Source organism: Sarcophilus harrisii, chromosome 1, assembly GCF_902635505.1.
Source record: "Sarcophilus harrisii chromosome 1, mSarHar1.11, whole genome shotgun sequence".
NCBI classification, from domain to species: Eukaryota; Metazoa; Chordata; class Mammalia; order Dasyuromorphia; family Dasyuridae; genus Sarcophilus; species Sarcophilus harrisii.
The window spans coordinates 287,044,839-287,059,992 of record NC_045426.1 but is presented as its reverse complement, the minus strand read 5'-3'; the positions used below and the strand labels follow the sequence as shown (position 1 = coordinate 287,059,992).

Below are 15,154 nucleotides of genomic sequence, written 5' to 3'. Positions count from 1 at the left end.
AAATTTTTATAGCAAGAATTCTTAACTTTTTTTATATCACTATGGACACCTCAACATAATGTTGTTACATGCACTAAATAAAATACAATAAGATTACAAAGGAAACCAGTCATTTTAATTTTGCTTAATTTTATTAGTTTTCACCATTGTTACAAATGTTTTTGTAACATTTTGATTTCCATTTTTTTCTCCTTCACTTCTTTCCCTCTCCCCTCCCTAAAGTGGAAATCAAATCTGATAGAGGTTTTACACGTACAATCATATTAAACATATTTTATGAGAAAAGAATCTAAACAAAAAGGGAAAATTATAAGAAAGAAAAGACAACAAAAAAGTGAAAAATATTATGCTTCTGTTTGCATTCAAATTCCGTTCTCTGGATGTGGATAGCATTTTCCATGAAGAGTCTTTTGTAATTATCTTTGATCATTGTATTACTGAGAAGAGCAAAATCTTTCAAAGTTGTTCATCTTCACAATGTTGCTGTTACTATGTATAATATTCTGGTTCTACTCACTGCAATCATTATTAGGTCATGTAAGTCCTTCTAGGTTTTTCTGAAACCAGATTACTGATCATTTCTTATTGAGCAATGGTATTCCATTACATTCACAGACTAACTTATTCGGCTATATCCCAAGTGATTAACATCTACTGAATTTCCAATTCTTTGCCACCACAAAGAAACTGTGGATCACAGACCTAGTAGTGGTATTGCTCGACCAAAAGGTATGCCTTTTAATATATATGTTCATAATGGTTGGATCAGTTCACAACTCTACCAATAATGCATTAGTGTTCCAATTTTCTCACATTCTATCCAGCATTTATCATTTTCCTTTTCTGTCATCTCAGCCAATCTGATAGTTATGAGGTAATAATTCAGAGTTGTTTTAATTTGAGTTTCTTCTAGTGAATAGAGCATGTTTCATATGACTATAGATGGCTTTAAATTCTTCTGTAAGCAGTCTATTCATATCTTTGACTATCATTTGGGGAATGGCTTGTATTGTTATAAATTTGATTCATTCTCTATATATTTTAGAGATGAGTCCTTTATAAGGAACACTGGCTATAAAAATTATTTTCCAGCTCTCTGCTTTTCTTCTAATATTAATTGCATTGACTTTATTTTGTGCAAAATCTTTTTAATTTAATGTAATCAAAGTTATCTATCTTATATTTCATAATGTTCTCTATCTCCTATTTGGTTATAGATATGATAGATAAACTATTCCTTGTTCCCCTAATTTACTTATGATCTTACTCTATATGTCTAAATCATGTACCCATTCTGACCTTAACTAGGTATATGGTGTGAAATATAGATTAATGCCTAATTTCTGCCATACTATTTTCTGGTTTTCTAAGCATTTTTTTTTTTTTTTTTTTTTTTTTTTGTCAAAGAGGGAGTTCTTTTCCAGATACTGTTGTCTAAAAACAGTAGATTACTATAGTCATTGACTATTGTGTTGTATGTATTCCTTGCACTGATCCACCATTCTTTCTTAGCCAGTACCAACTAGTTTTGATAACTGTCACTTTATAATATAATTTTAGATTTCATATGGCTAGGTTCTTCTTTTGCACTTTTGTTTCATTATTTCCCTTAATATTCTTGACTTTTTGTTCTTCTAGATATTATTTTTTCTAGCTCACAAAGTAATTTTGGCAGCTTTATTGTCGTGAGAGTGGATAAGTAAATTATTTTAAGCAGAATTGTCATTTCTTATTAGCTCAATTTGTGCATAAGCAATGGATATATTATATTTTTCCAACCACAGAAAGCTACTACTAAAAAGCTACTTTCTATAGTCAAGATTCCTTTTTGTTTCTTGATTTTTGGGAGTCTATTTTGTGGCTCTTGAAGTTGAGCCCCAAGGTACAAGGGGCACTGTCCCAAGCATCTTGTGAGGGGGTCAATGACTTTAAGGGTTGGAGCCTCAAGTGTTTGGTGACATTTATTGGGCTGGGGTAGCCAGACCTAGTAGAGTCTATTGTTCCCTGCCTTCTGGGTTGGCAATTTGCCTTCTAGCTGGGGCTTCACCACTTTTCTGCCGTGCTATTCTCCTTTTGAGTCAGAACCAAGATGGTAGTTGCTGAAATGTATTGTGGTGAAAACCCTCATGTTAGCTTGCTCAGACACTATCTGCCCTTTTACTATGCTCCCCTTTTACCTAAGTGAGTCTGATCTTTCCTGAAGTATTTCCAAGCTATCTTAAGATGGAAAATTGCTTCCTTTCGTCTCTTTGGGGTTCTCTTGCTCCGGAATCTGTTCAGAGCTTGATTTAAAGTTGTTTCCAACGAAAACTGGGGAAAGCTCAGGCAATTTTCTGCTTTTTTTTTTTTTTTTTTTTTTTTGGTTACCTTGACTCACGCAAAACCAATTATTTTGAAAGGCAATTAACATATTATTCCCACAGATTCAAGCTAAGGAAAGAACTATTTCTATATAGAACAATATGAAAGAGTTTTAATGATTTGCGGTAGTAAAATAATTAAGAAATTAAGAAGAACTTAAGGAGAAAGGTCTATTAAAAATTAATTTTAATTACAAAATTGCGGGGTAGGGGAGATGGAGAGGGAGGGGAGATGGAGAGGGAGGGGAAGGAGCAACACAATGGCAGAGGGGCGGGGATAATGTCTCAAAAGGGTGGGATCCCACTCACCCAACCAATTCAACTATGGGAAAGAAAGGGGAGGGGCCAGATCCCTCTCCCGCGGTCTCCTCTTCGCTCCTCCCCTTGCCTGTAGCGACGTCGGAACAAGGCCTGTAGTTAGTACTCAGACCCTGTTTTCTCCGGTTTTTAGTTTTCTACAAACATGGCCACTGCAGCTATCTCCCGGCCTGTGAAGGTAAGTGAGAAACTGGGGACTGTAGCCTAAATTCCCGGAGAGAGGGAGAAGCTCAGGAGAGGATCTGGGATTAGAACCCCCAGGATTTAGCTATGCACCCCTTCTTTTTCCCCTCCTGGCTCCTCTCCCTCCAGGACCGAGGTGAACCGTCCTGCAGAGAGGAAAAACTAAATCTCTCTCACCTTTTGCACTGGTGGATCACGCCTGCTAAGGAAACCCCCCTGTTTTGGGAGCACTTCTGCAGCAGCCCACACCCGGGGCTGGACTCCGGGCCATGAGCTGGAGTCAGTAATGGGCCCTTCTTTTCCACTGGTTTATTACCAGTTGTATTGAGCGTGGTCTGGGATTTGGGTGGTAGGCATGGTTGGAGGGGGAGGGTTTGTAGTTTTAAAAACATAGAGGACCAAGAGGTCTTAGAGGTCATCTAGACCTGCGCTCCCATTCTATATATCAAAAAAATCCTTGGAGAGAGTCCAGCAATATCAAACACAGCTCTTGCCCTGCTGTACTCTCCCGCGTTAGAATTGCTTTCTTCCTCCTTTTCTCAGATACTCTTTTCCGCCCCATGTGTGCACATAAGGATAGTCGCCATCAGATTTACTTTTCAGTGAGGGGGAGTCCCAGCCGTGTAGCGTCCCACAGAAACTTTGTGCTTTGGAGAGTCCAGTGCCTGGAGCTAAATGACCACTGAGATGTGACCGAGGTTACCATCCCCCCACCTTTAAAAAATTCTCTCCCATTAAAGACTGGGTTTTATCCAGGCCTTTTACTGCTTGATAAAGTCTGGCCCTGGGTTTGTTTCAGGCAACCCTGAAAGTTAGAGATTCTTTTACTAGCCACTTGCATGCTGGGTTATTATGTAGTGGAAAGTTTTGGCTTTGAAGTAGGTAATCTGTGCAAATGCAAATGCAAATCTCTTCTTTTCCCTAGGGCTTTTAGACATTTTTTCCTCAGATGGTTTCATTAGATACTGGAAAATTACACTGCATAGTTTATTAAATTAAAAAAACGTGATATGAGATTTTATTAGCCAAGAGTGTAGTTAATGTCTTCCAACTGGAAATGACTTGTCGGCTTTGGAAATGTCCGCTCTTTTTTCACAAGAATTTAATTTTTTAATTTTTTTTTCACTTCAGCCACTCCATGTATTCCTTTTCTTTCATTTTACTGTGCTCTTCCCCTTATTCATATTCCCCTCCCACTATATCCACATTTCCGTTGCAGTCATATAGTCAACCTTCTTTTCTTAGGATTTCAGGACCTGTTTCATAGTTTTGCCTTTACTGAAACACCTGCCCTCATTCTTAGGGGGGCAGTGAGTACACTGATTTGATGAACTGGGACTCCATGTTTTCCTCAGTTCTCATACTTGCATTTCAGGGATGACCATATCTATTCTATAACACCTGTTTTACTTCCAATTATCCAGAATTTTGTAATTCTTTTTTCTGTTTATAATCTTCATATCCTTCCATTTCTCCCACTGCCTAAATTATTAAGTCTGTTTTTCTGGTCTGTCTGACTGTTTTCTGGTCATTCAGTCCCTTTCTCAATTTTGACTATAATTTAACTAATTCAGATATAATCAGATTGTCTTCAAAATTCCACAAGATTTAAGCTTTAGTTACTCCAACAATGTAACTTGGTTTCCATTCTTACTGGGGTGCTGCTGAACTCACACTAGAGAAAGACATAGTAAAAAACATGGTGTTACTTCTAACAAACATTTACTTCTCACTGATGTCTAAAATCAGCTAGGCCCTTACTAGAGCAATACTTTTATTACTTTATTATCTTAAATATTTTTCCCATCGCTATTCTAACCTTTATTATTCAGGTTGGTAGATAGACCCGAAGTATATAATGCTAGATTTAAATCATACCACTGTTTTTTACTATGTAATAGTGATCAAGTTGTTTTACCTTTCTTAGCTTCAATGTCCTTATAGTTTAAATCAAGAGGCAGTCATCTCATAAATTTGTCGTGAAATTAAAAATGAGAGAATATTGCCTAAATCACCAACCTTGAAAACACTATGTTAAATGCTTCCCATACAACCTCTTTCTTTTAGCAGAATACCTCCACTCCTATTTTATTGAAAACATTAGTCACAAGATCCTTATTTCATCTCATTCTCTTTCTTTGCTTCAGTTATTAATGAGGAGGTAGTCCTTTCTTAATTCTTACCCCCCACACACATCCATCCACACCCAGTTTATCTCTATCTAGTGAGCAAACTTCCATTTCATTTTTTTTTTTTTTGATCTTTATGTTTTCAGCACCTAAATAGTGTTTATTCCACAGTAAATACTTGAAAATGGTCAGATTCTCTCTTATCCATTGAATTCTTCCCTAGTATACACAAACAGCAAATGGGATCTTCTTTGATCTCTGAAGCTATCCTGTATTATCTAGAGCTTTCCTTTTCCCTGCCAAACTTCCCCCCAAAGCCATGCCTGTATGTCTTTACCAGTTCATTTCTCAACCACTTAAAATCTGGCATCTGACCTTCACCACTTAATATCCTCTCCTAGGCACCAGAGATAATCTTAATTGCTCAGTCTCATGACCTTTTCCCAGTTCTCTATCTCTTTGACTCCTCTTAAACTTTTAATCCTTTTAACCACCTTCCTCCTCCTGAATACTTTTCTCTCGTTCTCTCGTTTTACCAGCAATGCATTTTTCTATTTATCCTGCTTGTCAGGCTCTTCTCAGTTTTTTTTTTTTTTTTTTTTTTTTTTTGCTGGATCTGTCCATATCCCACTGTCTGTGTCCCATTCTCAACCATAGGTAAACCTGAAGACTATATCCTAGAATCTCAGTTCTATATCTCATTGTTACCTCATCATTTCTTATGATTTCATTTACTATCAATCTAGTGATCTCATCAACTCTCATGGATTCACTTATCATTTATTTCTATGTTGATAATTTTCAAAGTCTTATCAAATTTGTCAGCCAGGTGGATTTGGCTTCTGACCTGTGGATGGCCAGAGCTCAACATAGGCTAGGAACAGGAGTCAGGAATCAAACAGAAGTTTCATTTCAAAGTGAGAGAAATGGCTTGCAAGAAAGGACATGTGTTCTAGAGCTCCCTCTAGACTTGAGGCAATGTAGGAAGATCTCAATTCTTAAACCTATGACTACATGGTGATCTGTAATCCTGATAATGACTATTTGCCAAAATAATTGTCCTGAACTGCATGTCTCTCCCTGCTTAAGAAACCTAACTGATTCTATATTGTCCCTAGGATGAAACATAAGCTCTATGATGGTCTGGCTCCTCAAATACTTTTGCATTCATATTTAACTCCCAATCATGAACTCCATGTTCTAGCCAAAATGACTAACATGTGTTTCCTAAATTTGGAATTCAATCTCCTGCCTTTGGGTCTTTGTCAAAACTGTCTCCCTGTCCTTAATTTTATTCAAAGTTCAATTTAGTAACCACTTCCTTTAGAAACTTTTCCTGAGTCCCTTACTTAAACCAAGTGTGATTTTTCTCTTCAAATTATCTGTTTGTTTGTTTACATATTTTAGCTGCTTGAGGGCAGGAACTGTTTTTATTTATTTTTACTTTTGTCTAATACACTCAGGATCTAGCACAATTCCTTATTCTTTATTAACAGAATCCTAGTCAGTGACTTTGGAAGTTGTTCAGCTACTAGAATGGTTTGCCATTTTCTTTCTTTAGTTCATTTTTCAGATGAGTAAACTCAGGAAAATAGAGTTAAATGATTTGTCTAGAGTCATACAGCTTTCACATACTCACTGTTGTGAGTAACAGGAACCATTCTTCATACTGATCATTTTTCTCCTCCATTGTTGTGTTGCATCTAGATAGTTAGGTGGTAGAGGGGATATGGCGTGTACCTGAAGTCAGGAAGACCCTGGTTCAATTCCCTGCTCAAATACTAATTCTGTGAGTCCAGACAAGTCATTTAGCCTTTATTTGCTTCAGTTTCTTCAGTTGAAAAATAAGACAATAGTACCTATCTCATTAGATTTATCAAATGAAATATTTTAAAGTACATAGCACAGTGCCTGGCCCATCATAAGTACTTAATAAATTCTTATTTCCCTCCTTCCAACAATCTAATATAGTTAAAATGCAAAGCAAATTGTATTGGAAACTTTTTCCACATTATGGAAACTGGTTGCTACCTATTCCAGGTAGTTCCTGGGATGAGCTGAGTAGCTATAGTATATAATTAACCATAAGTAATTACTGTTTTTTTTTTCCCCCAGTCTCATAATTCACACTGGCCAGTTTCTTAAGCACATTAAAGTTAATCCTATTCTATTCTTTTTTTTTTTTTCCAATTAGATGTAAAGGCAATTTTTACCATTTAAAAATAATATTTAGTTTTAAATTTTCTTCCTTTCCCAAAAACCTCATGAGTTTTTTGGATCTATCTTGGATCATTGTATTGCTGAGAAGAGCTAAGTCATTCTTTTTTTTTTTTTTTTTTTTTTTTTTTTTTTAGTCACAGGGTTGCTGATACTGTGTACAATGTTCATTTTACTTTGCATCAGTTCATGTAAAGCTTTCCAGATTTTTCTGAAATCCACCTGCTCAGCATTTCTTATGGCATAATAGTATTCTTTTACATGTAAGAAACTTTTTTTTTTTTTGGTTATACATGTACATTCATTTTTTATGTATTTCCTTATGAATCATGTGAGAGAAAAATCAGAACTAAAGGCAAAAATCACAAGAGAAAAAAAAAAAACCAGAAGAAAAGGAAAAAAATTAACACAGCATGTATTGATTTACATTAAATCTCCATAGTTCTCTTTGGATGGAGATGTTGTTCTCCATCCAAAGTTTATTGCTATTGTGATGACTGAACCACTGAGAAGGACAAAGTCTGTCATAGTTTATTAAGGCACAATCTTGTTGTTGCTGTGTACAATGTTTTTCTGTTTCTGCTTGTTTCATTCAGCATCAGTTCATGTAAATTTTTTCAGGCCTTTCTAAAATCGGCCTATTCATTAATTTTTATAGAACAATAATATCCCATTACTTTTATATATAATAACTTAATCAGCCACTTCCCAGTTGATGGGAAATCTTCTAATCTAATAATGGCATCATCTTCTAATTCTTTGCCAGCACAAAAAGCTGCTGCAAACATTTTTTGCATTAATAAAATCTCATATCATGTTTTTTTAATTTAATAAAATATGCAGTGTAATTTTCCAGTATCTAATGAAACCACCTGAGGAAAAAATGTCTAAAAGCCCTAGGGAAAAGAAGAGATTTGCATTTGCATTTGCACAGATTACCTACTTCAAAGCCAAAACTTTCCACTACATAATAACCCAGCATGCAAGTGGCTAGTAAAAGAATCTCTAACTTTCAGGGTTGCCTGAAACAAACCCAGGGCCAGACTTTATCAAGCAGTAAAGGGCCTTCCCCCTTTTTTATGATTTCTTTGGGATACAGACCCAATAGAGACACTGCTGCATCAAAGTATATGTACAGTTTTATAGCCTTTTCCAAATTGCTCTCTAGAATGGTTGTATCATTTTACAACTCCACCAACAATCATAAATATCCTAGTTTTCCCATATCCTCTCCAACATCTATCATTTTTTCCTCTCATTTTAGCCAATCTGAGAGGTATGAGATAAGTACCTCAGAGTTGTTTTAATCTGCATTTGTCTAAACAATTGTGATTTAGAGCTTTTTTAATATGACATAGATGACTTTAATGGTGGCTTTTAGTATATTGTTGTTGAGTTTATTGATAGAGATGGTTTGATTTATAGTATCAGGGGAAGTAGAGGTGGTTATGGCTGTTGAATTGTTTGATTCGTTGGGTAGTTATTGTGTAGGTCAGGATTGGAATGGGGTGTCTTTGTTATATGGTTGTGGGGGTTGAGCTATGGTATTGCTAGGTTGAATTTTATTTATTACTATTTTAGTAGTTTTGGAAGTTGTTCGAGGTTTTTAGTTATAGGATCAGGAGAATTAGTGTTATAGAGACTATGAAGGAAAGGAAGTAATATTTGATAAATCCTTTTTGAGTGGAAGTAAAAGTGGAAGATATGGAACTATGTAAGTTAGCTTGGCCTTTTGGCCCAGTTTTTTCATATCATCCTAAATCAATTAGTATGGTAGCGATGTGTTGACCTGTTTGTAGACTTGCTAGGGGGTTTAGTCGATGGAAAATGTGTGTGAAGTAACCTAGTATATTTGAGAAGTTATGTGTGTGGATTAGAGATGTGATTGGTATTTTGTTGGTTAATATATTTAGTTCAATTGAAATTAGGATGCCTGCAATAGTTACTAGTATGGCTGAAATTTTTAATAGAGCTGGTATTGTTATAGGAATTATTGTAGTGGGAGGAATACTTGTTGTGAGGAAGAAGCCTGTGAAGATACTACCTAGAGCTAATCGTATGATAGGGTTAGTTATATTTGGGTTATTTTCGGTTATTGAAGGAGATGGGTAGGAATTGTGGTTCATTTAGTAAAGCAAAGTGAATTACTCGTATACTGTAAAAAGCTGTGAGTATAGTGGCAATAAGTGTTATGCATAGGGCTCAGGTATTTACATGTGATGTAATCTAAAAATTATTCATATCAATTGAGGAATGGCTTGTCTTTTTATAAATTTGACTCAGTTCTTTATCAGAAACACTGGCTATAAAATTTTTTCCCCAGCTTTCTATTTCCCTTCTAATCTAGTCTTCATTGGTTTTGTTTGTGCAAATTTTTTTTAATTTAATGTGATCAAAGTTATTCATTTTTGCATTTCATGCACACCCCCTCATGCCAAAATAAAGTCAAAATGGGTACATGATTTATGTGTAAAGGGTGATACAGTAAACAAATTATGAGAGCAAGTGACAGTTTACCTATCAGATCTTTAGAGAAAGATGGAATTTATGGCCAAAGAACTAGAGAAATTATGAAATGCAAAAAATGAATAGATTTTTGTTTATGCCAAGTTTCTGACATTATTTTCCAGTTTTCCCAGCAATTTATATCAAATGGTGAGTTTTTATCCCAGAAGCTGGAGTTCTGGGGTTTATCAAACACTAGATTATTATAGTCATTGTATCATTTGCATCTAACCTATTCCATTGATCCACCACTCTTATTTCCTAGCCAGGAAAAAAAACAGATGGTTTTGATAACTGCTTTATAAAAGATTTTTAGATCTGGTAGTGCTAGGCCACCTTCATTTGCAGTTTTTTCCCAATTAAATTCTCTTGATATTCTTGACTTTTTGTTCTTCCAGATGAATTTTGTTATTTTTTCCTGCTTCGTTACATAATTTTTTGGCAGTTTGATTGGACTGCCACTGAACAAGTATACTGATTTAGGTAGAATTTTCATTTTTATTATGTTAACTCAACCTATCCATGAGCAATCGATATTTCTTTAGTTGTTTAGGTCTGACTTTATTTGAATGAAAAGTGTTTTGTAATTGTGTTCACAAAGTTCCTGGGTTTGTTTTGGAAGATACATACCCAAATATTTTATTTTGTCTACAGTTATTTTAAATGGAATTTCTCTTTGTGTTGGTTTATTTTATATGCTGCAACTTTGCAAAAGCTGTTAATTGTTTAAAGTAGGTTTTTGGATGATTTTTTAAGTATATCTGCAAAGATGTAAAAGCCCAAATTCTAGTACATTATTAGTGAATAACAGAAGTGATAATGGGTATCCTTGTTTCACCACTGATATTACTGGGAATGGCTCTAGAGTCTAGCCATTACAAATAATATTTGCTGATGATTTTAGGTAAATGTTACTTTTTATTTTAAGGAAAACTGCATTTATTCCTGTGTCCTCTAGGGTTTTTAATAGAAATGAGTGCTGTATTTTGTTAAAAGCTTTGTTTGCATCCATTGAGATTATCATGATTTTTTTTAGTTTTGTGCCAATAGTTTCCTTATATTGAGCTAGCCCTGCATTGCTGGTATAAATCTCACTTACACAGAATGTTTTATCTTGCTGATAAATTGTAATCTCCTTAATTAGGAAGATCTGTTTGTCATTTTCTTTCTCTGTTTTGACTCTTCTTGGTTTAGATATTTGCATCATAAAAGGACTTTGGTAGAACTCCTTCTTTGCCTAATTTTCCCAATAGTTTACACAGTATTGGAGTTAATTTTCTTTAAATGTTTGATAGAATTCACTTGTAAATTCATCTTACCCTTGATATTTTTTCTTAGGGAGTTCTTTGTTGAATTTTTTTCCCCCAATCTGCTAATCTAATCTAATCATCTGTTAATCTGGGCAATATATTTTGTAAGTATTCATTTCATTTAGATTATCAGATTTATTGGCATACAGTTGGGCAAAGTAACTCTTAATTACTGCTTTAATTTCTTCTTCATTGGTGGTAATTTCACCCTTTTCATATTTGATCTAGTTATTTGGTTTTCATTTCTTTTTCTTTTTTTTTTTTTTAATTTTTAATAGCTTTTTATTTACAAGTTATATGCCTGGGTAATTTTACAGCATTGACAATTGCCAAACCTTTTGTTCCAATTTTCCCCCTCCTTCTCCCCACCCCCTCCCCTAGATGGCAGGATGATCAATAAATGTTAAATATGCTAAAGTATAAATTAAATACAAAATAATTATACATGTCCAAACCATTATTTTGCTGTACAAAAAAGAATCGGACTCTGATAATTAGCCTGTGAAGGAAATCAGAAATGCAGGTGGACAAAAATAGAGGGATTGGGAATTCTATGTAATGGTTCATCTCCCAGAGTTCTTTCCCTGGGTGTAGCTGGTTCAGTTCATTGGAACTGATTTGGTTCATCTCGTTGCTGAGGATGGCCAGGTCCATCAGAACTGGTCATCATATAGTATGTTGTTGAAGTATATAATGATCTCCTGGTCCTGCTCATTTCACTCAGCATCAGTTCGTGTAAGTCTCTCCAGGCCTTTCTGAAATCATCCTGTTGGTCATTTCTTATCGAACAATAATATTCCATAATATTCATATACCACAATTTATTCAGCCATTCTCCAATTGATGGGCATCTACTCAATTTCCAGTTTCTGATAACTACAAAGAGGGCTGCCACAAACATTCTTGCACATACGGGTCCCTTTCCCTTCTTTAAGATCTCTTTGGAATATAAGCCCAGTAGTAAGATTCCTGGATTAAAGGGTATGCACAGTTTAATAACTTTTTGAGCATATTTCCAAATTGCTCTCCAGAATGGCTGGATGTTTTCACAATTCCACCAATAATGTATTAGTGTCCCTGTTTTCCCACATCCCCTCCAACATTCCGCATTATCTTTCCCTTTCATTCTAGCCAGTCTGGCAGGTGTGTAGTGGTATCTCAGAGTTGTCTTAATTTGCATTTCTCTGATTAATTCATTAATTTTTCTAATCAAATTAAGCAAAGGTCTTTTGATTTTGTTGGTTTTTTTTCATAAACTTTAGTTTTTATTAATTAGTTCAATACTTTTGATTTTATTCATCTTTGTTTTGATTTTCAAAATTTCTAAATTAATATTTAATTGGGGATTTTTAATTTGTTCTTCTAGCATTTTTAAGTAGCATGTCCAATTCATTGATCTCTTCTTTCTCTATTTTATTTATGTAAGTATTTAGAGATAGAAAATTTCCCTTAAGAACTTCTTTGGCTGCATATCATCTGGTATATTGTCTCATTATTGTTAGTCTCTTGGATGAAATTCTTGATTGTTTCTGTGATTTGTTATTTGACCCACTCATTTAGAATTAGATTGTTAATTTTCAATTGGTTTTTAGTCTTCTCTTTCCCTTTATTGGATATAATTTTTATTTGCATCATGATCTGAAAAGGAAGCTTTTACTGTTTCTGTCTTCTACATTTGATTGTGAGGTTTTTATGCTCTGGTATGTGATCAGTTTTTATGTTGCTGCCATGTAATTCTGAGAATTTCTGTCACTATTCAATTTTTTTTTCCCACAGTGCTATCATAGCTAACTCTTCTAAAATTCTATTAATCTTCCTAATTTTTTGTTTATTTTGTGGTTAATTTATCTAGTTTTTTGAGGACAAGGTTGAGGTGTTCCCCATTAGTATAGTTTTGGTGTCCATTCCTGTAACTTGCTTAACTTCTTTAGGAATCTGGATACTTTGCCACTTGGGGCATATAGATATAGTATTGATTGTGTATGTCCCTTTAAAAAGGTATAGTTTCCTTCTTTTAATTAAATTTATATTTGCTATTGCTTTAGATTAATTAGATCTACATTTCTTTTGATTTATTTTGATTTGATTTTGATTTATGTTTGCTTTAGATTAGATTTATATTTGCTTTTGTTTTGTCTGACATCAAAATTGCTACTTTTTTTTTTTTTTTTTTTGCTTCTGCTGAATGTATCCCTCTTGTTTCAAATGTATTTCTTGTAAACACATTATTATAGAATTCTGGTTTTTAATCTACTCTATTTGCTTCCATTTTATAGAACAGTTCATTCCATTCACAGTTATACTTACCAGCTCTGAATCCTCCAACCTATTTTCTTCCCTCTATATATTTTTGTTCTCTCTTTTTACCCTGTCCCTCCTTAATAGTGGTTTGTTTCTGACCCATTCTGTCCTTCTGTCATTCCTACTCTCTTCTTTTACCTAGTGTTTCTGCCTTCCCTTCTATCCAATTCCTCTCTTTTCTTCTCCCTAGCTCTTTCTGCTTCTTTAAAGGGTAAGATAAATTTCTATGTCCAGCTGAATGAATGTTATTCCCTCTTTAAGCCAAAACAGATGAGATTAAGCTTCAGACTATGGTCACCCCCTTCCTTTCTTTCATATCATAATGGGTCTTTTGTACCTCTTCATGTGATCTAATTTTTCCAATTTTGCCTCCTCTTTCCTCTTCTCCCACTACAATCCTTTCCCCACCCCTTAATGTCTTTTTCTTTAGGTCATTATTTCAGTCACTTTATACCCACATCCTCTGTCTATATATGCCCCTCTGTGATTGCCCTGATAAAAGATAAGTTCTCAAGAGTTACAAGTATCATTTTTCCCATCTAAGGATATAAACTTTAACCTTTAAATAATGTTCTTATTTTTCCTGTTTATCTTTCCATGCTTCTCCTGAGTCGTGTGTTTGAAGATCAAATTTTCTGCTAGTTCTAGTCTTTTGAATAGAAGGTTCCTGAAAAATGATGCTCAGTCTCACTGGGTAGTCCTTTGTCTTCTGGAATGTGGTATTCCAGGCCTTCCAATTCTATTTTTCAGAAGCTGCCAGAACTTGGGTTATTCTGACTTTAAAAATAATTTCCTTTTTGCTGGAATTGTGTTTTTCTGGCAGCTTGCTGTATTTTTACCTTCAGATTATGGTTCTGGAGTTTTGCAACAGTGTTTCTTGGGGTTTTCCTTCTCAGAGATGATTGATTTTTTTTTTGTTGTTGTTGTTGTTTTTTTTTTTTTTTTTTTACTATATCAGGGAAGTTTTCCTTGATAGCTGATCTCTTGAAGAATACTATTCATTTTTTTGGTGTTGTTGTCGTTCATGGCTTTCAGGTAAAAATTCATATCACCCATTGAGATTTCGTATGTGGACATTTTGTCCTCTTTGTTCATATTTTGTTACCGTAGTAGCTTTCTGTGGTTAAGGTTCTTTTCTGTTTCTTGCTTGTTTTCTTTCTTTTTTCCTGTTTTGTGACTTATTAAAAATTAAAGTTTTTTATTTTCAAAACAATAGATAATTTTCAGCATTCACCCTTACAAAACCTTGTGTTCCAAATTTTTCTTCTTCCCACCATCCCCTCTCCTAGACAGCAAGAAATCTAATATGTTAAACATCTACAATTCTTTTTTTTTTTTTTTTAATTGCCTTTTATTTACAGGTTATATGTATGGGTAACTTTACAGCATTAACAATTGCCAAACCTCTTATTCCAATTTTTCACCTCTTATCCTCCACCCCTTCCCCCATATGTCAGGATGATCAGTAGATGTTAAATATATTAAAATATAAATTAGATACACAATAAGTATACATGACCAAACCGTTATTTTGCAGTACAAAAAGAATCACTCTGAAATATTGTACAATTAGCTTGTGAAGGAAATCAAAAATGCAGGTGGGCATAAATATAGGGATTGGGAATTCAATGTAATGGTTTTTAGTCATCTCCCAGAGTTCTTTCTCTGGGCGTAGCTGGTTCAGTTCATTACTGCTCCATTGGTAATGATTTGGTTGATTTCATTGCTGAGGATGGTCATCATATAGTATTGTTGTTGAAGTATATATTGATCTCCTGGTCCTGCTCATTTCACTTAGCATCAGTTCGTGTAAGTCTCTCCAGGCCTTTCT

At 34.6% G+C, this 15,154-nt stretch overlaps 1 protein-coding gene across 1 annotated transcript in view; it reads left to right on the top strand.

Moving 5' to 3' along the window:
• The first annotated feature begins 2,727 nt into the window (after positions 1 to 2,727).
• MTAP (methylthioadenosine phosphorylase) overlaps positions 2,728 to 15,154 on the top strand; it is a 70,532-nt gene continuing 58,105 nt past the window's right edge. The window contains exon 1 of the mRNA XM_003762899.4: positions 2,728 to 2,856. Coding sequence (XP_003762947.1) covers positions 2,824 to 2,856 — 33 coding nt within the window. The 5' untranslated portion in view covers positions 2,728 to 2,823. The remainder of the gene's footprint in view (positions 2,857 to 15,154) is intronic.